Source organism: Onthophagus taurus, chromosome 2 (assembly GCF_036711975.1).
Source record: "Onthophagus taurus isolate NC chromosome 2, IU_Otau_3.0, whole genome shotgun sequence".
Lineage (NCBI taxonomy): Eukaryota > Metazoa > Arthropoda > Insecta > Coleoptera > Scarabaeidae > Onthophagus > Onthophagus taurus.
The window spans coordinates 23162267-23188914 of NC_091967.1; the positions used below are offsets into that span (position 1 = coordinate 23162267).

The 26648-nt window shown below is 32.7% G+C and overlaps 1 protein-coding gene across 1 annotated transcript in view; it reads right to left on the bottom strand.

Moving 5' to 3' along the window:
- DCX-EMA (Doublecortin-domain-containing echinoderm-microtubule-associated protein) overlaps positions 1 to 26648 on the bottom strand; it is a 66061-nt gene that overhangs the window by 2793 nt on the left and 36620 nt on the right. Inside the window, exons 4-14 of the mRNA XM_023047890.2 lie at positions 13264 to 13452; positions 12872 to 13211; positions 12676 to 12814; positions 9309 to 9458; positions 9087 to 9258; positions 8942 to 9037; positions 8751 to 8888; positions 7983 to 8664; positions 4041 to 4223; positions 3614 to 3709; positions 3447 to 3561 (exon numbers count right to left, since the gene is read on the bottom strand). Coding sequence (XP_022903658.2) covers positions 3447 to 3561; positions 3614 to 3709; positions 4041 to 4223; positions 7983 to 8664; positions 8751 to 8888; positions 8942 to 9037; positions 9087 to 9258; positions 9309 to 9458; positions 12676 to 12814; positions 12872 to 13211; positions 13264 to 13452 — 2300 coding nt within the window. The remainder of the gene's footprint in view (positions 1 to 3446; positions 3562 to 3613; positions 3710 to 4040; positions 4224 to 7982; positions 8665 to 8750; positions 8889 to 8941; positions 9038 to 9086; positions 9259 to 9308; positions 9459 to 12675; positions 12815 to 12871; positions 13212 to 13263; positions 13453 to 26648) is intronic.

Sequence of the window (26648 nt, forward strand, 5' to 3'; positions counted from 1 at the left end):
TAACAAGAGAATGCACAAACCGAGAAATAGGGGAAGGCCAAGAGCAAGGTGGGAAGACAAGACGGACTGGGATGCGAGAAATATGCTCCCAAGCAAGATAAGCAAATTCCAAAGTAATTCAACTAAAATGTAACTAAATCACAAAATAATTAAAGTCTAAAGCAGGGGTTCCCAACGGGGTTGATACCGACCCCCTGGGGGTCGATAGCTAAATATACATATATGTACTAATTATATTAGTGCTACCAATAATGTATAGTTTTTAATAAATTTTTTGTAATTCGCTACGGTAATGGAAGCTATAACAGTACTCAAACGGGTGCTGTAATGAGACTCTTTACAGCATCCGATGCTGTAATGAGATTTTAGTAACATTTTATGGAACCAGTTCAAGTTGGTGACATTGGGTCATTAATTTTTCTAGTTGTCAATGTGATAATTTTTGTCTATGGATGTTTAAACACGTTCTTAGCATCGAATACAAGGTCCACAATGATGAGGACATTGAACACTGAGCAATTTCTCTTATTTTGGGAGGTGTGCTTGAAACATTTTTTTCAGGTGAATACATTTTGTGTTTTGACAGTTTCTAATTGTCAATTCAAAATTTCTATTTTCAAGTGTTCCGGTGTTACCAACTGCTACATACCTATTTCCCTACATTGTCAAAATTTGTTTTATTTTTGTTAAAAAAAAAAAGGATAAAGACGCGAATTACAAAAAATAGCATAAAAAACACGTTTCATAAGACTTAAAGCACTCATTCATTAAAAAACTCGTGGCTACGCCACTCGTTTTTCAACTTGAATTCGTGCATTTCAAACGTGTCTTACGAAACTTGTTTTTTAATATACTATTAAATAGTTTAAATAATGATAATCAAAGCAATAAATATGATCAAATAGAAAGCTTTGAATGCCCGGCTTTTTGCCCAACTGTGTGATAACAATAATGAAAATTTTAATAATTTGCTTCTTCATACGAAAGTACGCTGGCTGTCTAAGAGAAACTGTTTGCAGCGTTGTTTTATAGAGATCTTTAATACCGTCGTTGAGTTCTTGTTTGATGTTGACGATGAAATGGCGGCAAGTTAAAAAACACATTTTCTATTTGGCTGATATTTATTCATTAATCAACGCCACACAAAATAAACTGCAAGGAAGAGACGTTCTTATTGAAGCCAGAACGGTGATCTTTGGGTTTCGTTCTAAGATTGACTTGATTATATCGACATTAAATTGGAAAGAATTTCGATACTTTGATAATCTGAAGCTATTGTCCACCATTGAGAAAGATTGTATTTTAGTGGAAGACATAACATTATTTTTATATACAAGCCATTTACAAAATTTAAAAGATGATTTTAATGTTCGATTTAGGGATATTGAAAATTTGAATGTGCCAGTATGGCTTATAGACCCAATGTAGTGCGACACGTCCCGACTTGATATTGATGATCCGATTCAAGAAGAGATGCTTACATTGAAGGAGGATATGGAAACACAAATATTATTCAAAATGCATGGTTATGAATGATGTTTTAGAATTTAAAGGTCATCCGAGAAAAGTATCGACGCTTACAGGTCCTGACAGAGCAACTATTATTGACTTTCCCTTCTTCTTACCTGGTGGAAGTAGAATTTAGCCATGTCCATAATTTGTTGCGTATAACAAGAAATAAGTTAAGCATTTTTGAAAGAGTTTATAATGTGTTTTTGAAATAAAGGTGTATTTTTGAAAAAAAAAACGCAAGGGGTTGATACAAGAAAAAGGTTGGGTACCTCTGGTCTAAAGCAATCCGAACACAAAGAAATGCAAATATAAAATAAGTCAAACTAAATAATATTAAGTCAAAATTAATGTGTGGTTGAGTTGGGTTGCATTACGAATCCGATCCAAACATAAACAATGCTACCGAACAAGTGTATGGAACTAACAAGTCCAATACTAAAGGAACCAATCCAACTCAAAAGTTATTTAACAAAAAGTTCTGTCGGCTATTTGTTGCTTCTCCGTTTTTTCATACTGTCTGCCTGTGTACTGATTCTTCTTCTAATGAATTCTTTGTGTTAAGAATAAAACACAAAACTTAAAAGTTCTAGTATTTCTAACAAAATATAAACTTTACTACCATGTAACATTTCCACTGCCGAAAGAGAAAGATTTTTTTACAGACAGTTTTCAAAGCCTAATAGAAATATTTTGCTTGCCTAACTTTTGAATAACAGAATTTTTGTAATAAGTTTAGGCTACGTTAAAAAATTTAACTTGTGGAGCAAGAGACTTCAAACTTTTTCTTATTAATCTGTAGACTTTACCAGCCATTTATAGTAAAGTATCAAAAAGTTCTAAAACGTAATGACGACCATCAAATATGTTGACTTAATAATATATATTGTTCGTGTTTAATGTCATGTAAAATTAATAATAGCAGGTAATTATCATTACTTCTACTTAATAACCAATACTATCGGAGTCTGTGCGAAAATATCTAAGATGTCATTATTAATTATATTGTATTCACCTTCTCTCGATAGATACTTGTATGTATCAGGTCATTTCTCTCTTGTAAAATTTCTTTTCGAACGGGACAAATCGTAGGGGGAAAAGTCTTAAAAGGAATGATTACCTTAGGTACTGCTGAAAAAATGTCGGTTTTCTTCAAAGTGTCATATAGTGTTAACTCTGCTGTGTAGCTTCTCCACAAAGAAATAAGAAAATATCTCCTTGCCTATTTTACTAAAATTCTTTCGATACATGTTTGCACAATAAGTTTTGTCTCTTTAAGGTTAACAAAGTTTGCAATTTGCCGAACCTGATTATTAATCATTAATAACTAAATTCCGTCCGTCTTTTCCAGCAGTCGTTGCACATCCAAGACTAACAAAAATTAGGGATCTGTTGAATCTTTCTGTGTCGTTTTCATTACAGATTTAAAATTACTGCCATAACACTCGATTTTTGTGTCATTCAAATGTGATAGCATAATTGAAGATTCATACCATGACAACCATAAGTTCAAAGTTAAATAGTCTTTTTGAACGTGTTTCTGAAGAAGGTTGCAACATGGCATCCGTTTTGAAGTTTCTTGTTCAAGGTTTAGTGTTAGTTCTAGTTTCAATTTAATGTTCCAACATTTATGTTAAAGTGCTCGATCTTATTTTACAATCTAAAATAAGATTAAATTCTTTGCAGTGGAAGAAGGTAATTCTTTTATTGAGCCATCTTTCCACATTGTAATTTTATTGGGACAAACCTTACATTTCTCCGTTTATCTTTTGATAAATTGATTCTTTTTCATATTGACAATAGATTGGAGGAAGAAGTTATACATATTATGATAGATTAGATTCACGATTTGTATCTTAAAATAGGTAACAGATATTTATAAAATGATTCAACCTCCACTAGGAAAATTATGTATGTGTTAAATGAGCTTTATTTACCTGAATAATCGTAAATATCCGTCAGTATCACCACTAATTAATAAATCGTGAGCTGCTGATCGACTGGCAGTACTTATTATGGATGTCATTGGATAAAATCGGTTATTCCAAATACCTGAATTTATATAAGGATAGATTTTGTTTAAACCGTTAATTACAGAAATTACCCGCAACAAGGAATCCAACTGTTGAATTATGAGTGTACCATTTTATGTCTTTCATTGCTATTGGACTTTTTTCGGGTGACAAAGATTTGATATCCCCTAAAAAAGCACACATTTTCATAAATTAAGTATTACATTTTACTATGACACAATATCATCGGTACAATATTTGTTGAGCTAGAATTAATAAAAAGCCATTACATCATTTCTTTGGATTAATTCAAATATAATGTTCTCTTCTAAGGTCTGAAAACTTTAGCTTAACAATTATTGTAACATTTCGTAAACAAAAAGCAAACAGTAATAAGAACTTTTAATTTCTTATAAAATTGATAAATTGGTTTTTGCATTAACTGCAGGCTTTTTCTTAATGAATTAATATCTAGAGAGGACAATTTTGAAATATAAACTTAAACAATTATAAACTCACAAAATGACAGATCATAATCGGCAGTGACCGTTTGAACATAGTTACTATCCGTGCTCCAGTCCAATTGCATCAACGGTTGACTTCCACGAATCTTATTGGACTTTTTATAAGAAAATCCATCTCGACTCACTCTAAAAATATATACGCTTCCATTCTGCGAAGCAATCGCTATCATATCACCACCTACAAACATAACATTAATATCACAATAACAATTTAAAATTTAGGATGTGTTAAATAAAGGTTGATTTATTTTTTGTTGTGCAGAAAAAGGACGTATAAAGGTTGGAAGTTAAGATGAAAATTATATTTCTATTGATTATATCTTAAAAACCACCCATTTGATTATTATAATGATTTGTACACATATAGTAAATTAAAAAAAAAAGTTTATAAAGAATTTTTTTTCTAAGAAGATCTAAATTGATCAGTACGCAAAAATATTCCTATACAAATATTTCGACATACGATCTTGCTGAAGACAAGAAACTTTCGCCAGTGGTGAATATCTGGAAAACTCGAATGAATTTTTGAACAAGCTCTAAGGCTATACCAGCCTTCCAGCACTGGCAGAGAAGTAAAAAACGACAGATTGGTGGAAGATCTGGACCTTACTTATAACGAACACAAAGCTGTCCATAGAAAAGTTTAACTATCCGCACATGATGGTCAGAATAAACGAGCAATACCTATTTATTAGAGAAGACAAAGTGCTGGCGGAGCCCTTTCTGAAGCAGAAGAATTATTCGGTAAAAGACTAAAAAAAAGAAAGGTTAATAGCTTGCATTAATAAAATCTAAAAACTTTGAGATTGCTGTTAAAGGCCTCTTAAAGAACCTTATAAAAGCTATGACATAATAAGTCACCTGGCAGTAAGAAAATCCCTGCTGAAAGGGCTTAACTGATCTGTCAGTTACACAAAATATATGAGCAAATATGGACTACAAAAGAAATGCCCGAAAATAGGAACCTGGAGATCATCTGCCCTATGAATGCGAAGTGTGAAAATTATAGAGGTTATGTTAAACATAGCACATAAAGTATTGTTCAATGTACCATATAAAGCCTGTTTGTTTATACAGAAAAGCTTCTAGAAGAGTATCAAAGTGGATTCCATCGATACCAAGTCCATTTATAAGAGCATACAAGCCAAACTATATGATATCCTATATAGTTTCTATATATGCTTCTGTAGATGCTATATAACTGTCTAGCCGCATTAGTAAAAAATATCTTATACTACCCGCGATTCCTCTGCTCATCTTTAAAAGGAAAATTCTTTGAAACATTTTTGAAAGTACGTGTGAGATTGGAACATGACGATGCAGATACAACTTTGAATTACGAGTATACCAACTATTAGGAAAAGAATTGGAACCAGATGTCATGGTTAGACTTAATGTCATGTTATTGCAATGGAAAAAGCTGTGCAGAACTAGCATCAGATACATATATAAATGTACCGAATGTATCACGCATGCCAAACCACAAGAAAAGCGGAAATAAGGAAGGCCTAAATTCAAGTTGGAGGACATGATAACAGAATACGCACTCACAGTCGAATTTAGAGATTGGATACAGCTACACACAACAATGACGAATACGCAGCCAAGGTTGTATTGAGCAAAGGTTGGATAACAATAGAGGAAGAAACTTTGGAAGTCCAAGACACGCAGAGGATTATAACGTCACAAATGATGATGATAATGAATCCAACATATTCGATGACCAAGCTACAATGTGTTCAACAATTTTATTCTATAGAAAATTTTTATAAAAGGATTTGAAGAACACTTAACTATTTCCAGCAATAATTACTTTTGCGATTTTTCTACTAACAAACAGTTCCGCCGTGAGAAGTTTTAGTACAATAAGGAAAGTGAAGCCGGGCAATAAACATGAATCTTTTACTTCTTTTTCTACGGCCGATAACTTAATGATGGTAATAATGCGGTCGCTGGAAAGATATTTTAGCCGGAAGGATTTGGAGGTGAACGTTGACAAAACGAAAATAATGAAGTTCTGTAAAAGGGATCGACGGAAGATTGAAGACTAGGGATGGGAAGGGAAGGTGATCGTGGAAGTGACTGACATATTAAAATGTTGGCAGCGAAGACGAATAAGGTTTTGGGATGGTGTGAGAGGATTTTTGAGAAAGATGTGGGAACAAGGAAATAGAATAGGAGATATGGGGATGGAAGGGCTCTTAGAGGATGTACAGACCAGGTACTGGAAATGAAGGGGAGAAATTAAGGTAGAGAAGGTGAGGGTGGAGGAGGGTAAGCGAGCGGTGGGTTTTCAGGATTAGGTGGAAGGTAGAGGGCATTGTAAAAGCTTGGGGGAGTGCTACAGACATATTGAGGTAAGTAAGGAGCGTTATGGGCAGGAAAGGGAGGAATACTACAGAAGAGTGGGATATTCAACGGAAGAAGTGAACAGGAAAAGAAAAGAGGGAATTGAGATGTGGAAACAACTGGAAAGCTGGAACAGGGATGCAGGAATGCGAGAGAGAAGGCCGGCGACAAGGGAAACCAGATACAATTCAAAATACAGTGAAATTGTAGCAGAGAGTCTACCCAAGTAGCTGATGACGGAGGGAAATGAGGAGTTGGTAGCCAGGTTTAGGTGTGGCAATGAAAAAAGGGCCAACAGATATTGAATAGAAGATGAAGAGAAGGGGTGCAGACTTTGTGGGGAGGGCTGGAGTCTTCACACCATCTGCTGGTGGAGTGTAGTGAGTTGAGGAAGGAGGTGATAGATTGGAGGCAGGTGTTGGGGGAGAGGGCGTAGGGAAGGAGATGGATGGGGGAAGTGGTGGCAGCGAGGAGACGTTGGGACACGGGGAGAGGCTGGTTAAAGGAATAGTAATGAGATACGTTTGCATAATCACTTTATCAGGCGTACAGGAAATTTTGAATCATCGTTTTTTGGTTTGTACAAACCATGTCTCGGGAACTGTGAATAAGCAGAATTTCCGCTATTGGTCAGAAAATAATCTACGGAGAGTATATGAGCGCCCGCTTCACAGTCCGAAGATTGCAGTCTGATGTGCAGTATCTGATTTTGGGGTGTTGGGTCCTTACTTTTTTGATGAGGGTGGAGTAACGGTAACAGTTAACGGAATTCTGATATGATCCAACCAGATTTTCTTATAAGATATTTTTCAAGACTTTTTATATTAAATTATATTATGCCTATATCACTTAGACAAATTTAGGTTTAATTTAAGATATAAATCATTTCCTAACTCCTTTCAATCAAAATCAAGGTAACTTCTTTAAATTTTCAATTTTTCTGACATAACCCAAATGAACAGATATTCTTATAAGTGTTTTTTTCGGGAAATTTTTTATATCAAATTTTATTACATCTATATCATATAAATTGTTTCCTTATTACTCAAATTAAAGGTAGAGGTGATTACTTTAAATTTTCCTATTTTTGATATGATCCAACCAGGTTTTCTTATAAGACATTTTTCAGGAAACTTTTTATATTAAATCATATTATGCCTATATCATTTAGATTAATTTATGTTTAATTTAAGATATAAAACATATTTTAATTTCTTCAATCAAAGACAAGGTAACTTTTTTAAATTTTCAGTTTTCAGCAAGAGACTATTTTTAAAACATAAATTAATTTATTATATTAATTCTTTTCAAAATGGTATAAAATGTAGTTTCTACAATTAAAACAAGTTTTTCTTTGCTTTGTGTGGTTTGGTTTTACGACAACTTTGTACCCTTATAACTACAGAGATTATTCTGCAAATACGTCAACCTTAATTTACACTACACTACCTATGTACTGTTTACTATTTCGATTAAATTAACGATTTCATTAAAAAAATAATCGTAATAATAGTCTTTTTCCAACATTTCCTCGTCTTTTATAAGATAAATATTAATTAGATAATTAAATAACTTTAAACAAACAAACCTGGATTATATCCCACACAGTTTAATGGAGATCCACAAACTCTAACGGTAGCTGCAACTGCTCCAGACTCCGCATTAATAATAATTAAATGTCCCTCGGTGCTTCCGGCCGCCAAAACAATTCCAAACGGATGGAAACCCAAAGAAATACACTCGTATCCCACCTGAGTCGTCCATAATAATTTATTTTTCCGCCACAAAGCGATATTTTTATCATGACCGGCGGTTGCGAAAAGTTCATCATCTGGGTGAACGGCTAAACCCCAAAGTTGTCTTCCATGACCAAAAACGACCTGGTTAAACCGTCGTTGCAAGGATCCTTCCAAAATGTTGTTTTTAGTTGTTCCAACATAAATATTCCCATCGTTTCTTCCGGGACGTTGCGGATAAATCGAACGAACCCCGCCAGCGGCTTCAGGAAGTTTCGTATCCGTAATCCGTTTGTAATTTTGTAACGAATCCCAAGCGGCGATTTTACGATCTTTTTCGCCGCCGCTCAAAAGAGTTCCTTCCGATAACATAACCAACGAACTGACCCCTTTATTATGAGCTTCGAATTCCATTCGGACGAAATAAGCACCATCGCTGTCTACGCTGTAAATCGTGATAAATCCGTCGCTATCTGCGGTGATTACATCTCCATCTTGTTCGAATTGAAGGCTGGTGATTAAAGTTCTTGAGGGCTTTAAGAAAAAGTTTAAAAAAACGAAAAAAAAAGTTGAGTTGTTAATGAAAGTGGAAAAATGTTGGGTATGGTTACAATATTTACTGGTTTGATGATATCGGTACGCTCAAAAAAGCCATCTTTTCTCCGATTCCAAAAGGTTAAGTGACCTTTACCGTGAGTTATTAATAAGTTGTCATCTAATGGGTGGAAAACTGCTCCTGTTAATTCTTCTTGTAACGTCTAAAAATAATAATAAAGTGAGTGTTGAATTTTTTGTAATTCTTTTTACTTACAGCTACTTTTCCTAAAAGATGTCCCCATTGCCATTGCCAAACAGATAAAATGCTTTCTCTCCCCCCGTCTACTGCTAAAACATAACTTCCACCGTTCTAAAAACATAAAATAAATTTGAAGAATAAGAATGAATTAATTTTTTACTAGTTGAGAAAAAGCGACGGCTGCAACTCCCACTTCAAACTCGCCCATTCCAAAAACGTATAAAGTTTGTAAAGTTTCCGTGCTCCATATTCGAATATGAGCTTGCGTTTTTCGATTTCGACCCGCTTTTTGACCGGAAGCAACCATCTCTCGTGATGGATGCAAATCCATGCTGTCAAAAAAATTTGATAACAAAAATTTTTTTATTTAAATTTGTGTTACCATTGAATATCTTCAGTATGTCCCACATAATGTCTTTGAGTTTCTTCATCTCTATCGTACATTACAGCAACCGCTGCAACAAAATAAAGAAGTTCCCCAGTTGGAAGAACCCACAAATTTCTTCTAGAATCTGTTCCTCTATACCCATAACTACGATATAAAAATTAAGAAAAATATATTTTTTTTTGAAAATTATACTAAGATTTATATTAGTGGTGGAACGAAATTTTTTTATTAAAGTATCTTCTTTTTAATGCAACAAGCCGTTTTGAATAATCGCTTTTAGTTCTTGCGAAATACATTTTTGAAATGATCGATAATATTTTCGAATTTTGCAATTTCCGCCGATTAAGTTTTAAAAATTCGTATAAAATCCACTTCTTGGAATATGAGTATGAAAATATCCCAAAGTGTTAATAAAAGTGTCCTCTTTCCAATGAACCAACCCGTTTTGAAAAATAACTTTTAGTTTTTGAGAAAACAATCTTTGAAGTTTTGATAAAATTTTCGATGTTGCAATTTTCATCGATAATTTTCAAAATTCGCTATAAAATTAATTTCTTGAAGGATCCTTGTGGAAATATCACCAATTATTAATTAAAGTATCTTCTTTTTAATGCAACAAGCCGTTTTGAATAATCACTTTTAGTTTTTGAGAAATAAATTTTTAAAATGATCGATAATTTTTTCGAATTTTGCAATTTTCGTCAATTAAGTTTTAAAAATTCGTATAAAATCCATTACTTGGAATATGAGTATGAAAATTTCCCAAAGTGTTAATAAAAGTGTCCTCTTTCCTATAAACCAACCCATTTCGAAAAATATCTTTTAATTTTTGAGAAAACAATATTTAAAGTTTTCATAAAATTTTCAATGTTGCAATTTTCATCGATAATTTTCAAAATTCGCTATAAAATTAATTTCTTGAAGGATCTTTGTGGAAATATCACCAATTATTAATTAAGGTATCCTCTTTTTAATGCAACAAGCAGTTTTGAAAAATCACTTTTACTTCCTCAGAAATAAATTTTTGAAATGATCGACAATTTTTTCGAATTTTGCAATTTTCGCCGATTAACTTTTAAAAATTTGTATAAAATCCATTTCTTGGAATATGAGTATGAAAATTTCCTAAAGTGTTAATAAAAGTGTCCTTTTTCCAATGAACCAACCCGTTTTGAAAAATATCTTTTAGTTTTTGAGAAAATAATATTTGAAGTTTTGATAAAATTTTCGATGTTGCGATTTCCATCAATAATTTTCAAAATTCGCTATAAAATTAATTTCTTGAAGGATCCTTGTGGAAATATCACCAATTGTTAATTAAAGTATCCTCTTTTTAATGCAACAAGCTGTTTTGAAAAATCACTTTTAGTTCTTGAGAAGAAAATTTTTGAAATGATCGAACATTTTTTCGAATTTTGCAATTTTCTCCGATTAAGTTTTAAAAATTCGTATAAAATCCATTTCTTGGAATATGAGTATGAAAATTTCCCAAAGTGTCAATAAAAGTGTCGTCTTTCCAATAAACCAACCCGTTTTGAAAAATAACCTTTAGTTTTTGAGAAAACAATATTTGAAGTTTTGATAAAATTTTCGATGTTGCAATTTCCATCGATAATTTTCAAAATTCGCTATAAAATTAATTTCTTGAAGGATCCTTCTGGAAATATCACCAATTATTAGTTAATGTATCCTCTTTTTAATGCAACAAGCCGTTTTGAAAAATCACGTTCAGTTCTTGAGAAATAAATTTTTGAAACGATCGACAATTTTTTCGAATTTTACAATTTTCGTCGATTAAGCTTTAAAAATTCATATAAAATCCATATCTTGGAATATGGGTATGAAAATTTCCCAAAGTGTTAATAAAGGTGTCCTCTTTCCAATGAACCAACCCGTTTTGAAAAATAACTTTTAGTTTTTGAGAAAACAATATTTGAAGTTTTGATAAAATTTTCGATGTTGCAATTTTCAACGATAATTTTCAAAATTCCCTATAAAATTAATTTCTTGAAGGATCCTTGTGGAAATATCAACCAATTATTAATTAAAGTATCTTCTTTTTAATGCAACAAGCTGTTTTGAAAAATCACTTTTAGTTCTTGAGAAGAAAATTTTTGAAATGATCGAACATTTTTTCGAATTTTGCAATTTTCGCCGATTATGTTTTAAAAATTCGTATAAAATCCACTTCTTGGAATATGAGTATGAAAATTTCCCAAAGTGTTAATAAAGGTGTCCTCTTTCCAATGAACCAACCCGTTTTGAAAAATAACTTTTAGTTTTTGAGAAAACATTATTTGAAGTTTTGATAAAATTTTCGATGTTGCGATTTCCATCAATAATTTTCAAAATTCGCTATAAAATTAATTTCTTGAAGGATCCTTGTGGAAATATCACCAATTGTTAATTAAAGTATCTTCTTTTTAATGCAACAAGCTGTTTTGAAAAATCACTTTTAGTTCTTGAGAAGAAAATTTTTGAAATGATCGAACATTTTTTCGAATTTTGCAATTTTCTCCGATTAAGTTTTAAAAATTCGTATAAAATCCATTTCTTGGAATATGAGTATGAAAATTTCCCAAAGTGTCAATAAAAGTGTCGTCTTTCCAATAAACCAACCCGTTTTGAAAAATAACCTTTAGTTTTTGAGAAAACAATATTTGAAGTTTTGATAAAATTTTCGATGTTGCAATTTCCATCGATAATTTTCAAAATTCGCTATAAAATTAATTTCTTGAAGGATCCTTGTGGAAATATCACCAATTATTAGTTAATGTATCCTCTTTTTAATGCAACAAGCCGTTTTGAAAAATCACGTTCAGTTCTTGAGAAATAAATTTTTGAAACGATCGACAATTTTTTCGAATTTTACAATTTTCGTCGATTAAGCTTTAAAAATTCATATAAAATCCATATCTTGGAATATGAGTATGAAAATTTCCCAAAGTGTTAATAAAAGTGTCCTCTTTTCAATGAACCAACCCGTTTTGAAAGATAACTTTTAGTTTTTGAGAGAACATTATTTGAAGTTTTGATAAAATTTTCGATGTTGCAATTTTTATCGATAATTTTCAAAATTCGCTATAAAATTAATTTCTTGAAGGATCCTTGTGAAAATATCACCAATTATTAATTAAAGTATCCTCTGTTTAGAGTTACTTCGTTGGTTAAATCAGCGTCAAAAAAGTTCGTTTTGTATCTTGGATCTAAATAAATAGAAATTAGCCATAAAGGCCGGATAGATATGCCGGATAACCAGATATCCGGCCGAAGAGGATGCCGAATATCCGGTATCCGACTTTTCGCAAAATCACTACCCGTTCCATCACTAATTTATGTTATTTATTTTTTATAAGGATACACCCATTCTAATTGCATTTTCTTCTCAGGTGGTGTATTATCCATTGGAGCATGATGTATTGGCGGATAAAAAGTTCGTCGTAATCCTTTTATCGTTACTCGAATTGGTTCTTCTTTGAGCACTTCTAATAAAGTATAGTCTACATATAAAATTTTATTAGATAACTATTTAATATATCATTTTTGACTTATTTTACCGGTGTTTCTAATAATTTCGCTTTCAGGAGCATATAAAGTCCTCGGTCGACTTTTGCTTCGCGCTCTCCTCTTACTTATATCTTCAACAATCGCTGTTTGTGGTTGACGAGCTCTCGATTTACGAACCGGCGACATCATCACCGCAGCCCCCATCGCTCCAACTCCCAAATAAAACGTATCTACATCTGCAAATTCATTACGGAGTTGCGAAAAACTTCGCACTTCTTGCCCGGAAACTGTGTACATTCTTTTCGCGCCGTTCATTTTAAGAACTTGTCCTAAATCTTCTAGCACTTCTTCGAACGGTTGAGTGGTGCGAAGATTTAAAAGTACACGACACTAAAAAAATGGTTATTTTAAAAAACATTTCTTTTATGTATTATTTTCTTACTTGTACAGTGTGATCCATATTATTAATGATTCGTATTACTCTTCCGGAACTTGGTTTGATACTTGTGCCGCCACCTGGCGGTGGAACGTCGGTTTCAATAATAGAGGCCTTCCTGCTGGGGGCTTTACTCCACCCTTGGCCACCGGGGGCGGCGTACCAAATGCCGTTTTTCTTACCGTAACTAGCCGCCTAAAAACAAAACGATAAAAATCAAGTAGAACAAAAAAAAAATACGCTATAAATTATTTTAACCGGGTACGAAGCGTTCAAAAGAAAATCGATGAGAAAAGGGAACGTATTTTCATATATGTGAAGTTAGTTTAATTACTTCCGCTTTAAGAAGCGTAGAAAAGGTGGAATTGTGAAATAGTTGGGTTGAGTTGAAGCCAATTTAGTAACTGGAAACTATAATTATGGAATGATTATAATGAATTGGTATATTTTCTTGGAAAATTTCCAAATGATATAGCTAGAGTGATTAAAAGGAAACAGGGGAAAAGCTTTTATATAGGAATTAGGAAATGAGTCATTTTCTCAACTCAAATTTTAAATATCTACGTTTTTTGCATTTGACATCAAACATTTTAAAACTGCATCATTTTAAAACGTAATAACTTCAATTTCTATCACAATGCTTTCTTCACCAAAGTAATTCATAAAACAAGTTGAAAATTTTCAATGTTAATGAAATATGAAGATATAAATTGTGTTATCAGTAATCTCATTTCAAGATTTGGAGGCATACTTTAAGCTAGAAATGGTGTTTACTGTACTTGAATTGCAAAGGATATCATTCTGAAAAAGCTTGGTATTGCAGTTGTTCCCAAGACTTTAGCTTTTTGGGAAATGCTTGTACATTTGAAATCATCCCCGCCAATTCCTTGTTTCTCTCTTCAAATGCCAAATTAAGCTAAATTAGTTTTTCTGTAAGATCCACAAGAAACCCAAAATATTGCAACCAGATCTTGTTTTAATCTTCATCAGAACTCATCACAACTGTAATACCATCGGTTATCAAAAATACCATCTTAAACACTACTGGTAGCAGAAAAATAGGGCAAGTTTGGGAAATGAGGGAATCACAGTCGTCACATGGGTAACATAATTTGACATGAAATGAGTATACTTATGGAACTAGCAGCTAAATTCAAAAGTACTACTATATATTCAAGTACATCTTTAACACACTACACTACACTACTCTGTGATACAGAAAAAGTAGGAATACTATCATGATAGGAAACACATTGTCATAACTAATATTGTAGCAGAAGCAAAGACATGACAACCTCATCAATAAATAAACATTGACATCACACGATTTTTAGCCGCCTTTCATTATTGGATAAATTTTTATTTGTTATATATTCTAAAAATTGTTATTATTATTATTTTAATAACTTGAAGGAAATAGAAAAAACAGGATGAACACAGGCTGGTAACAGAATAAGGTGACTAGTAACGGTATGAAAGGTACCGTATAGAAAAAGGAAAGACTGGAAAGAGACTGGTAATGCAAAAGAGAGACAGAACAGAAACCGGATTTATCATTGTCCAGATAAAGAAGATTGGAAGAAGATTGTAAAGGCAAAAACACACAAAACAGAAAAGAGAAAACCTGGAAAGAGACGAAACATATAGAACACGTACTGATAAGAGAAAGCAAAGGCTGAACAGGGAGGTGACGATTTGAGAAGATCCTGTAAAGGTAAGAAAGATTCTAGACAAAGAAGTGGAAAACCGGAAAGAAATTGATATTAGAAGAAAAGACAGGATAGATGTAGTCTGATAATAGCAGAGAGAAATTGAACAGAACTTGGAAAGAAAAGAAAAAAATTGGACAGAGAGGATAAACAAAAAAGAGAAAAAGAATAGCAGAAAAAGATTGACAAAGACTATAAAGAGAGGAGGGGACTAAGTTGGAAGGCTAAGAAGGAACGTGACAGAGGTGACGAACATATCAAAGACACTGAAAATATCACAAAGAGATTGAAAAGATAACAAGAAGAAAGGTAATAAAAAAGAAAAACTGAACAGAGACTGAGGAGGGAGACTATCAAGGGACTTGATAGAGTAGTGTAAGGCTAGTAGAGACTGGTAATATAGGAAAGAGACTGGAAGAGACTATAAATGCAACAAAGCAAGTTAGGTAAGATTTAGTCTAATAATATAAAAAAAATACTCGACAGAAACTGGATAGAATAGAAATAGATTGAATAAGGACTGGAAGAAAAATAGTGTAGGAAGAGTGATAGAAATAGAAAAGAGACTGTACTGGCAAGAAAGATCCTAGACAGAGAAGAGAAAAGAGGATCCTAAAAGACTAAAGAAACCGACAAAGACTGTAACGAGAGGAAGGGACTAGGGTGAACACAGGGAAACTGAAAAGACTTAAAAGGAAGTTGATAGAGTGAGAAACATTTGAAAAATACTGTTAATAATATTAAGAAATTGAACAGAAATTGAGAAGACAGGAAAGACCTGAACTGAATAATAAATGATGAACACTGAATATAGACTGAATACAGACTAGAAAGAGAAAAATTGTTCTGGGCACGAGGAGGAAAACTGCTAAGGTGGCTGGCAGTGGAAGGCTGGTAAGATACTGGTAATAGAAGTAAGACGATTGATAAAGCCTAGCAGGACCTATACATATAGGCAAGAAACGAACTAAACAAAAGCTAATATTGGTGAAAGAGACTGAACAGATGAGGATTGAGCAAAGAGGAGGGAAACTGCAAGAAGGCTATAAAGGGACGATGCATGATGATGGAAGTATGAGATATTTTTCTATTGAATCAATTCTAATATTTTAAAGTATTCGTCTTGTTCTTCATTCCATAAGGAACAGTGACCGTTAAGGTTTTTCCAGTGAGAATTGTGAAATTATGTACAACAAGCTTGATCAGCACATACTGCAGATTTACTGCACCCATTTTTAATCTTCTTAGACTTTTGCTTTCCAACCTTATTACTCATTATCCCATGTTCTACCCTTTACTCATGTTCAATGTCTTTATCAATATTTATTGTTTTAAATTCCTAACAGATATTAATTGCATTGTTTTTATTAGGTGTTAAAAGGTCGTAAATACATGTGTGGATGACGTATTAAATCAAACTAAATTAACAGGGATTTATTATATTGTTCTTTATAGAAACGATACAACTGATTTTTGGGATTGTACTACATCAGATTTCTTAGATGATCGAAAGTAATGGAATTTTAATTTTGGCAGATCATTTAAAACTTCTTGTGTGATGTTTCAATCTCAAAACTTTTAGGTGCAATTCTTATTCTTGGAGCATTTAGATCTTTATGTGTGTTGTCTAAATTATTGTCACCTATCATTTTCAGTTCCATATCAGTAAGTAATGTTTTGCTTACTCGCCTATACACAGTATCTTTAAAAATTGACCCTAGTCATATTAAGTTATTAATGTGTTCGCTATTTTCTGTCCATGATTTAGCTCAAAAGTATTTAAAAATTATTTATTACCTTCCTCTGTAATAAATTGTCTATGGCAATTGGCAAGAACACTAGAAATGATAAAAAATTTAGCATAATAATATCAAATCTGGAGTTAATTTAGTCGACAAAATGTTTGTAACTTTTAAATACACAGCGACATACAATCGTTTTTATATAGCCTAGCAGGGTCTATATATGCAAGAAAGGAACTAAACAAAAGCTAATATTGGTGAAAGACACTGAACAGATGAGGATGGAGCAGAGAGGAGAGAAATTGCAAGAAGGCTATAAAGGGACGACAGTGACTAAAAAGTGGCACGATGATGGAAGAATGAGATATTTTTCTATTGAATCAATTCTATTATTTTAAAGTATTCGTCTTGTTCTTCATGCCATAAAGAACAGTGACCGTTAAGGTTTTTCCAGTGAGACATTATGTACAACAAGCTTAATAAGCACATATTGCAGATTTACTGTACCTATTACGCACATGACAACCCTAAAGTAATGGACATAACCCGTCCATCAGGTAGGGTTCGCAGCATAACTGGGAATATTTTTACACCCAACAGAGTAAGGGCTATTTCTAATTTCAAGCCCCTAAAATCGCCTGGAGGAGATGAAATTCTGCCTATTTTTCTGCAAAAAGGCTTAGAAGACCTTCTTCCAGTAATAATATCCCTATATATAGCTAGCTACAGCTTTAGCTATATACCCACACTATGGAGGAAAGTAAAGGTGGTCTTCATACCTAAAGTGGTACGCGTTTAAACGTCGACGAAGGCATACAGACCAATTAGCCTAACTTAATTTCTCCTTAAAGGGATGGAAAACGTAATCGATCAATACATTAAGAATGGAGTGCTAGTAACCAATCCACTCCACCCTAGCCAACATGCTTACCAGAAAGCGGTCGCCTACGCCTCATTGGTTTGATGCCCAAAAACAAAACATAAAACAGCACAACAACAGCTGGCACAAATCCATCGGTTAGCATGTCTTAATATAACGGGTGCAATGACATCTTGTCCGACGGCTGCTTTGGAAGCCCTGCTCAGTCTCACACCACTCCATTTATATATTCAAAAGCAGGCAGCTTTATGTGCCTTATCACTGAAAACAGTTTCTTCACTCAAGTTGATGCAGGGTAACCTCAGAAGACACCTCGAAATCCTCAAGAAACCATGTCTAAATCACCTGACTGAAATTAAAACGTACCTTATACCAACAGAATATAATTTCAACTAGCCGTATAAGGTATAAGGTCATATTTAGAAGCAGGGATAATTGGGCGAAGGGTGAGCCTCAACTTAAAAGAGGAGTCCTAGCCTAGTACACCGATGCTTCAAAGACAGTTAGATCCGGAGTAGGTATGGGCATCAGTAAACTGCCCCTCAGCTCGGATATAACAATTTTCCAAGCAGAAGTTCATGGTATAAACTTCTGCACCGCTTTAAACCTACAGAAGGGACAGAAAGGTGCATCCATAAACATTTTCACAGACAGTCGGGACGCCTTAAAGTAAATTCAAGCCTGCACGTGTGACTCAGCACTGATCAGAGAATGTACCAGCAACCTGAGAGAACTCGCTAGGGGTAATAATGTTACCCTATGGTGAGTTCCAGGTCACAGCAACATTGAGGGCAATAAGAAGACGTACAAGCTGGCCAGAGAGGCAGCGAAAACGCCCTTCATTGGAGCCCAACCTGGTTGTGGACTACAAAAAAGTAAACAAATAATTACCAGTTGGGAGGTCTCAAAGAAACTTATTTGTCAATGAGATAAGTCAATGTCTTGCACCTTGCTTCAAAACATGTCACACATACAAGGATAGTATTACAGAATTTATACATTGCATTTTTAGGGTCGGCAGTGAAAAGAAATTGGAAAATCCACATAGTTTCCTGCGTTTCATGCTCAGTATTAGTTAGCATGTATTGACGATCTTAAGATTTTTGTCACAACGATTAAAATCCAGAAGTGTCAAGTTCTGACATTACACAGCTCGATTTTGTATTAAATTTAAATCAAGTTGTGCACAAATGTGAAAGTAATAAAGCTATGTAACCTACTTTTAAAATTATACCGGAAAACCCCCAAGTCGATGACCTAATAGAGAGTCCTGAAAGTTATCTATACTGAGAAAATATGTATATTATTTTAATTTTTTAAACTTTTTCATTAAAAAAACTCCTTATCAATGTCCATTTAACATGATTTAAATTAGTACGACGTGAAATGAAAAATGTGACATGAAGGTATTTAAAGTATTCCACACTTTGTTCCCTTTTCCTTTTATAAAGCATATAACTACATCATACATGCTTATTTACATATTTATGGCGCTTTTAAACTAAACAATCAAAATGCGATCTATGCAAAACCGAATAAGCCACTTTATAATAAAAAATCATTAATAAAAAATTAAACTATGTTTCACAAAGGTCTATTTCCTTACCATTACTGTTGGAGCACCAATAATAGCAAATTCAATATCATCATCCAGTTCGATATCAAACATTAGGTTATTAATTTCGTTACCAAACGAAAATGTAATTTTGAATAAAGTTGAAATTTTTGAACCGATTTTCGAAATGTTTAACTATCAAGACTTGTTATCAGGCTGATGTTCGCGGGTGAAATGAGTCAAGTGACTTTCAGGTGGTCGATCTGAACTTGCCGAACTGATAAATAATGTATAAACTGTGTAGTGATTGTGCTAATGAAACGCCATAGAGGGCGTTAAAAGTGGGGGTAGCTCAAGGTCAAAACTAGAAGATCCGAAGCTTTCGAACTTTTCGCCTTCCTTATCACGCGATCCGGTGGTACGTGTGTTGGTTGTGCTTTTACTGAAAAGGGGTTGGTTTCGTGACACACGTTTCAGGCATCCACTTACGAAAAAAAAAGAAAGAGAATTTGCAAGGAAATTATTGTTATTAAAAATAATTATATTTTCGAGTTTCGTTTTAATTTGCTTTTATGAATAATCATGAGAGGTCAGTGAAATTAATGATTTATCATTTTAAGAAAACACCCCAAAAGGAGAAAATTAGGCTATTTCTTTTTTATATAGTGTGTTAGGAAATGTGTAGGTACATAGTCGTAAATAAATGCGCATAAATTTTCAAAAGGGAAACACAAACTCGCTAATTCTCACTTTACCTACACTCAAGGATGAATCAATCAGCACGCATTTCCTTTGAATTTTCTCACGTTACGACCCTTCCTAGTTAATAATATAGTCGACAATTTGTAAAAGGGGTTGTGACAAAATCTCACTCAGAAAAAAAATGTCACGCAAACACAACATAATCAACAGAAACATACTACTTTTTTTTTGAATAATTTATTAAAAGTATCAGTAATTAATAATAATTTAAGCGTCATTTTTATATGGTTTTACTAAAAATTTTTATTTAGATTTGATATTGTTATTAAGTGGGACTTAAAAATTTGAATTTTAAATTGAATGGAGTTCAAAATTTTAACGACAATTTACAATTTATAAATTATTTAATCGGGTCACCCCGTTTAAAAGGGGCCGTATTCCAAGGGCGGGTCACCACAGCGACCTCTTTCTCCTTCTCAATTTCTTCGTTTATGGAATACCTCTATGCAAATGACATGCTGTTTTATTTTCATTTTAAACGGAAAAATATTCAACGAAATACGTTATCCAGATTAGTTTTTATAATTATAATACTCTTAGCTGATACACACTGTGATAAACAAACCACCCACAATCTTAAAAATTAATATTTATTACATACAACACTTAATTAAATAAACTGGTTTATTAAAATAATTTTTAATCAAAAAATTAAAGTTTATAAAATCTATGCAAAATTAGCCCTCAAGTAGATGGTATCTTACTTCTATATAGTGTTTTGATTATGACAAAAGAACGTCTTAACTGATTTTGACGAACAGTATCACATTCAAAAGTTTAATCCTTGGTGCAACTATTATATTAAAACTTTATTTCTAAAGTATTCCGAATCCCATGCTCTACCAACAACAATAAGTTAATCCACGATTTTATCTAATTTTCATCTGTTCGAAATTTACTTAGTATTTATAAGTGGTGGAACGGAATAATAAAAGTGTCTTCTTTCCAATGAACCAACCCGTTTTGAAAAATAGCTTATATTTTTTGAGAAAATAATATTTGAAGTTTTGATAAAATTTTCGATGTTGCAATTTTCATCGACAACTTTCAAAATTCGCTATAAAATTAATTTTTTGAAGGATCCTTGTGGAAATATCACCAATTATTAATTAAAGTATCCTCTTTTTAATGCACAAAGTCGTTTTGAAAAACCACTTTCAGTTCGTGAGAAATAAATTCTTAAAATGATCGAACATTTTTTTGAATTTAACAATTTTCGCCGATTAAGTTTTAAAAATTCGTAAAAAATCCAGTTCTTGGAATATGAGTATAAAAATTTCCTAAAGTGTTAATAAAAGTGTCTTCTTTCCAATGAACCAACCCGTTTTGAAAAATAGTTTATAGTTTTTGGGAAACTAATATTTGAAGTTTTGATAAAATTTTCGATGTTGCAATTTTCATCGATAACTTTCAAAATTCGCTATAAAATTAATTTCTTGAAGGATCCTTGCGGAAATATCACGAATTATTAATTAAAGTATCCTCTTTTTAATGCAAAAAGTCGTTTTGAAAAACCACTTTCAGTTCATGAGAAATAAATTTTTGAAATGATCGACAATTTTTTTGAATTTTGCAATTTTCGCCGATTAAGTTTTAAAAATTCGTATAAAATCCATTTCTTGGAATAAAAGTGTGAAAATTTCCCAAAGTGTTAATAAAAGTGTTCTCTTTCCAATAAACCAACCCGTTTTTAAAAATAGCTTTTAGTTTTTGAGAAAATAATATTTGAAGTTTTGATAAAATTTTCGATGTTGCAACTTTCATGGATAATTTTCAAAATTCGCTATAATAGTATATTGTTTTATATGGAAGAGAAGCAGTGCTTTTTATGGCGTGGTCTGTCGCTTAGCGACGAACGCAGTGAGTCGCTAATGACAGATGAGCCGTTAAAATTGTGGCGTGTCCGACAGTTTGCCGGACGAACGAAGTGAGTCCGGCAATGACGGACCAGCCACAAACGAATCTGCTTCTCTTCCGAATAAAACATAGTATTTTTTCTTCAAACGTTGCAAATAATACGGCGCTAAAGTGAAATGTTCTTCAATGTTATGGCGCTAAAGTGAAATTTACTTTAGCGCCATAACGCTGAAGTACTTTTTTGCTATGTTGATCTTAGCAACCGTCGTTATGCAACAATGACTTACTTCTACCGCGAGTAAACACGACAACAAAGTTGTCATTTAATGACGTTTGAAGAAAATAGTATATTGTTTTATATGGAAGAGAAGCAGTGCTTTTTATGGCGTGGTCTGTCGCTTAGCGACGAACGCAGTGAGTCGCTAATGACAGATGAGCCGTTAAAATTGTGGCGTGTCCGACAGTTTGCCGGAAGAACGAAGTGAGTCCGGCAATGACGGACCAGCCACAAACGAATCTGCTTCTCTTCCGAATAAAACATAGTATTTTTTCTTCAAACGTTGCAAATAATTGCAATATAAATTTTAATAAATTTAATAAAATGACAATTAACTTATTATGTATTAATGAGAAATCGAAGGACGTCATGACAAAATAACGTTAGCAACGACGACGTAAATTTGACAACCAATAAAAAAAAGTAAACAGTTTTGCGCGAATTTTAACTTTTAACTGTTAGTTATAAAAAAATATTAAATTAACTTTTTTGCACTATCATGACACTATATGTTTAAAGAATTATTCAAAAAATCAATTGTCACTTAATGGTTTATTTCTTCATAAAAAGTTTAAAATGTGTCAATTTTTTTGTGTTTATTAAAATTTAAAATATAAGAGATAATTATTTGTTTTGTTCTTTAATTTATTTAGTTTTTTTATGTGATATTAATTTGAGATGAAAATAAGAAAGCAAACAATTAAAAGGTTAGTTTCATTTTTTATTAATTTTTAAAATCTTTACTTAGCGTCCGTGAAGCAAAAAAATATCTTTTCCAATACGGCGCTAAAGTGACATGTGCTTCAGCGCTATGGCGCTAAAGTGAAATTTACTTTAGCGCCATAACGCTGAAGTACTTTTTTGCTATGTTGATCTTACCAACCGTCGTTATGCAACAATGACTTACTTCTACCGCGAGTAAACACGACAACAAAGTTGTCATTTAATGACGTTTGAAGAAAAAATTAATTTCTTGAAGGATCCCTGTGGAAATATCACCAATAATTAATTAAAGTGTCCTCTTTTTAATGCAACAAGCCGTTTTGAAAAATCGCTTTTAGTTTTTGAGAAAAAAAATTTTGAAATGATCGACAATTATTTTGAATTTTGCAATTTTCGCCGATTAAGTTTTAAAAATTCGTATAAAATCCATTTCTTGGAATATGAGTATGAAAATTTTCCAAAGTGTTCTTAAGTGTGTCCTCTTTCCAATAAACCAACACGTTTTGAAAAATAACTTTCAGTTCGTGAGAAATAAATTCTTAAAATGATCGAACATTTTTTTGAATTTAACAATTTTCGCCGATTAAGTTTTAAAAATTCGTAAAAAATCCAGTTCTTGGAATATGAGTATAAAAATTTCCTAAAGTGTTAATAAAAGTGTCTTCTTTCCAATGAACCAACCCGTTTTGAAAAATAGCTTTTAGTTTTTGAGAAAATAATATTTTTTGATAAAATTTTCGATGTTGCAACTTTCATCGATAATTTTCAAAATTCGCTATAAAATTAATTTCTTAAAGGATCCTTGTGGAAATATCACCAATTATTAATTAAAGTGTCCTCTTTTTAATGCAACAAGCCGTGTTGAAAAATCGCTTATACTTTTTGAGAAAAAAATTTTGAAATGATCGACAAGAAGAAAAACAAATTTTATTCAGTACCCACTACATAAAAAAAAAATAAGAATAACAATATAAATACCTATAATATGTGTATACAACAAAAATAAAAAAGTGAAGGGGTGAGAATAGGGCTACCGACCAGGGTCTTTCTGCCCGTGATTTTTGTAGTCGGCGGCTTGTTTCAGTCTTCTCTGAAGGCCAGGAGTTTTTGGAAGAGAAGAGGTGGATTGTTGCGAGGGTGGAGAAATCGAGGCGATATAAGCGTGTGTTGCAAGGCGTTGGTAGGAAAATTTAGGATGGATTTATCGGACAAAGATTGAAGGCGGGTATAGATATCGGTAAGTTGGTATAGCAGATCATTGCTAGGGGCTAGGGTTAAAGAGGGGATTACGGGGGTTCCTAATTCGGGTGATGGATCTCAGTGCAGATCTTTCCGCTACTTCCAGGTGGTACTTCGTTCTTCTTGGTTCGTCGCTTAGCAGTATTGATCCATATTCTATGATGGGCCTGCATATGGTCGACTGATCGACAATTTTTTTGAATTTTGCTATTTTCGTCGATTAAGTTTTAAAAATTCGTATAAAATCCATTTTTTGGAATATAAGTGTAAAAATTTCCCAAACTGTTAATAAAAGTGTCTTCTTTCCAATGAATAAACCCGTTTTGAAAAATAACTTTTAGTTTTTGAGAAAACAATATTTGAAGTTTTGATAAAATTTTCGATATTGCAATTTTCATCGATAACTTTCAAAATTCGCTATAAAATTAATTTTTTGAAGGATCCTTGTGAAAATATTACCAATTATTTATTAAAGTATATTCTTTTTAATGCAAAAAGCCGTTTTGAAAAATCACTTTTAGTTTTTGAGAAATAAATTTTTGAAATAATCGACAATTTTTTCGAATTTTTGCAATTTTCGCCGATTAAGTTTTAAAAATTCGTATAAAATCCATTTCTTGGAATATAAGTATGAAAATTTCCCAAAGAGTTAATAAAAGTCCAATAAACCAACCCGTTTTGAAAAATAACTTTTAGTTTTTGAGAAAACAATATTTGAAGTTTTCATAAAATTTTCGTCGATAGTTTTCAAAATTCGCTATAAAATTAATTTCTTGAAGGATCCTCTTTTTAGAGTTAAGAGAAAATTCAGAAATGCACCAGAAATGCACCCGAATATCCGGTATCCGGCTTTTCGCAAAATCTGAGAGCAAAAAATGTAAGAGAACAATATTGTTAAGAATAAAATTAGCTACAACTTTTATACTAAAACTTTTTTTCTAAAACGTTCCGATTCCTTTGCTCTACCAACAACAAAATGTAAATCATTGTTTTCATCTAATTTTCAGCTATTCGAAATTTTCTCAGTATTTATGCATCTGAGAGCAAAATGTAAAAGAGCAATGTTGTTAAGAATAAACAAAAACTTATATACAGTGTGTTAATTAATTATCATACCGGACGTCATCATTGCAAGTATGCAACCAATATCACAGTATTGGTATTGTAATACGCAAATCACGTATTATTTGTATTTACATTCTTCGGTAACTTGCGTCAAAGAAACTTAAAAACAGGGTTTTAATCAATATGGTAAGAAATGGTCAAATTTATGCGACGAAGGTGCACGTGCACGCTACTGGACGTAAAAGGGCCACGTGATTTCAACTTAGGGGGGGTGGTTCTAGTGAATGGACGGCGAAAAAGAGATAGCTAGCGTCAGTGACCTCGAACGAGAGGAAGTCATAACCTTGATAACGGTCAGAATCGCCTATTTAAATACGTTTGCATGTCCTCCACCAACAAAACCCTTCACGGTTTTGAAAACGCCCTTCACGGACTGTTTACGTCTTTTTAATACACCCATAAAGAAGTAACCATGAAAGTTTTTATAATGATATTGACAACCTACAATACAATGTTGCAAATAAAGTTGCCTATGTTTGATTTACAAAGGTACATAATTAATATGTTGGATAAATCTTTGATCTCGATCTCGTTTTCCTAGAATGCAAAACGCTTGAGAAAACAATACAAAGAAATAAAAAGGAGGTTAGTTTTGCTTGTAATCGGTTTAACACGCACCTTGCGTTAACTAGAACTATATACTGTTCCAGATTAATTCCATTTTAGCTTAGCATACACTGACCTCGATTAAACATCTTTACCGATTTAATTATCGAGGTGATTCAATATACATAATATACAAAATAACCTAAGCTTTGTTTTAAGAAAATGTATTAAAGGAGGGAAATTTCCAGGTTAATAACCAAATCAAATTTTGTAAATGACCGCTCGTAATAACTAATATTGAGTAGAGGTTTATGATGATTAATGATCCCACTAACTACACCATTAAGGATTAATCTACTTTTGGAAAGATATTGAAAGGCCACTCCCTCAAAATATCCCCCAGAATAACCGAAAAGCGATTGCATGCATGCTAAAGCCGGTTACATTTCACTGATAACCATTTATTGGACCTATTTCTATCGCAATCGGGTTGTTTGTCTAAAATTATCTTAGAACGATTCAAAAAGAATCGGAGACTCAGATTTCATCAGGAGTTTAAAATTGCTTACTGACAATCACTTACATTTTTGAGTTTTTAACGTGCCAATAGAAATTAAGAAAAATAACATAAAAAAGAATAATAATTTAAAAAGTTATTTCTTTGGAAAGTAAAATTAAATTTTAGATCGATTACGAAATAGTAGTAGATGTTGCAAAATTGTATGCCAAGAATCAAAAATTAAGACGCCATTAGAAAGCGCGTAGTACGGTTATGAGTACAACTCATAACCGAAAAAAGTATTAATGATATGGCCAATGTAATTACAAATAAGATTTTGAAACTTATGAAAAAATTGAGAATCATCATCTACTTCTTTAACTGAAAAGTAACCATCTTCAACAAGGATCTGCTGCTGCAGATGCGGCAAAAAATATATAGTAACATTTTTTTCTTCCTCTTTCTCAGGGTCTTTTG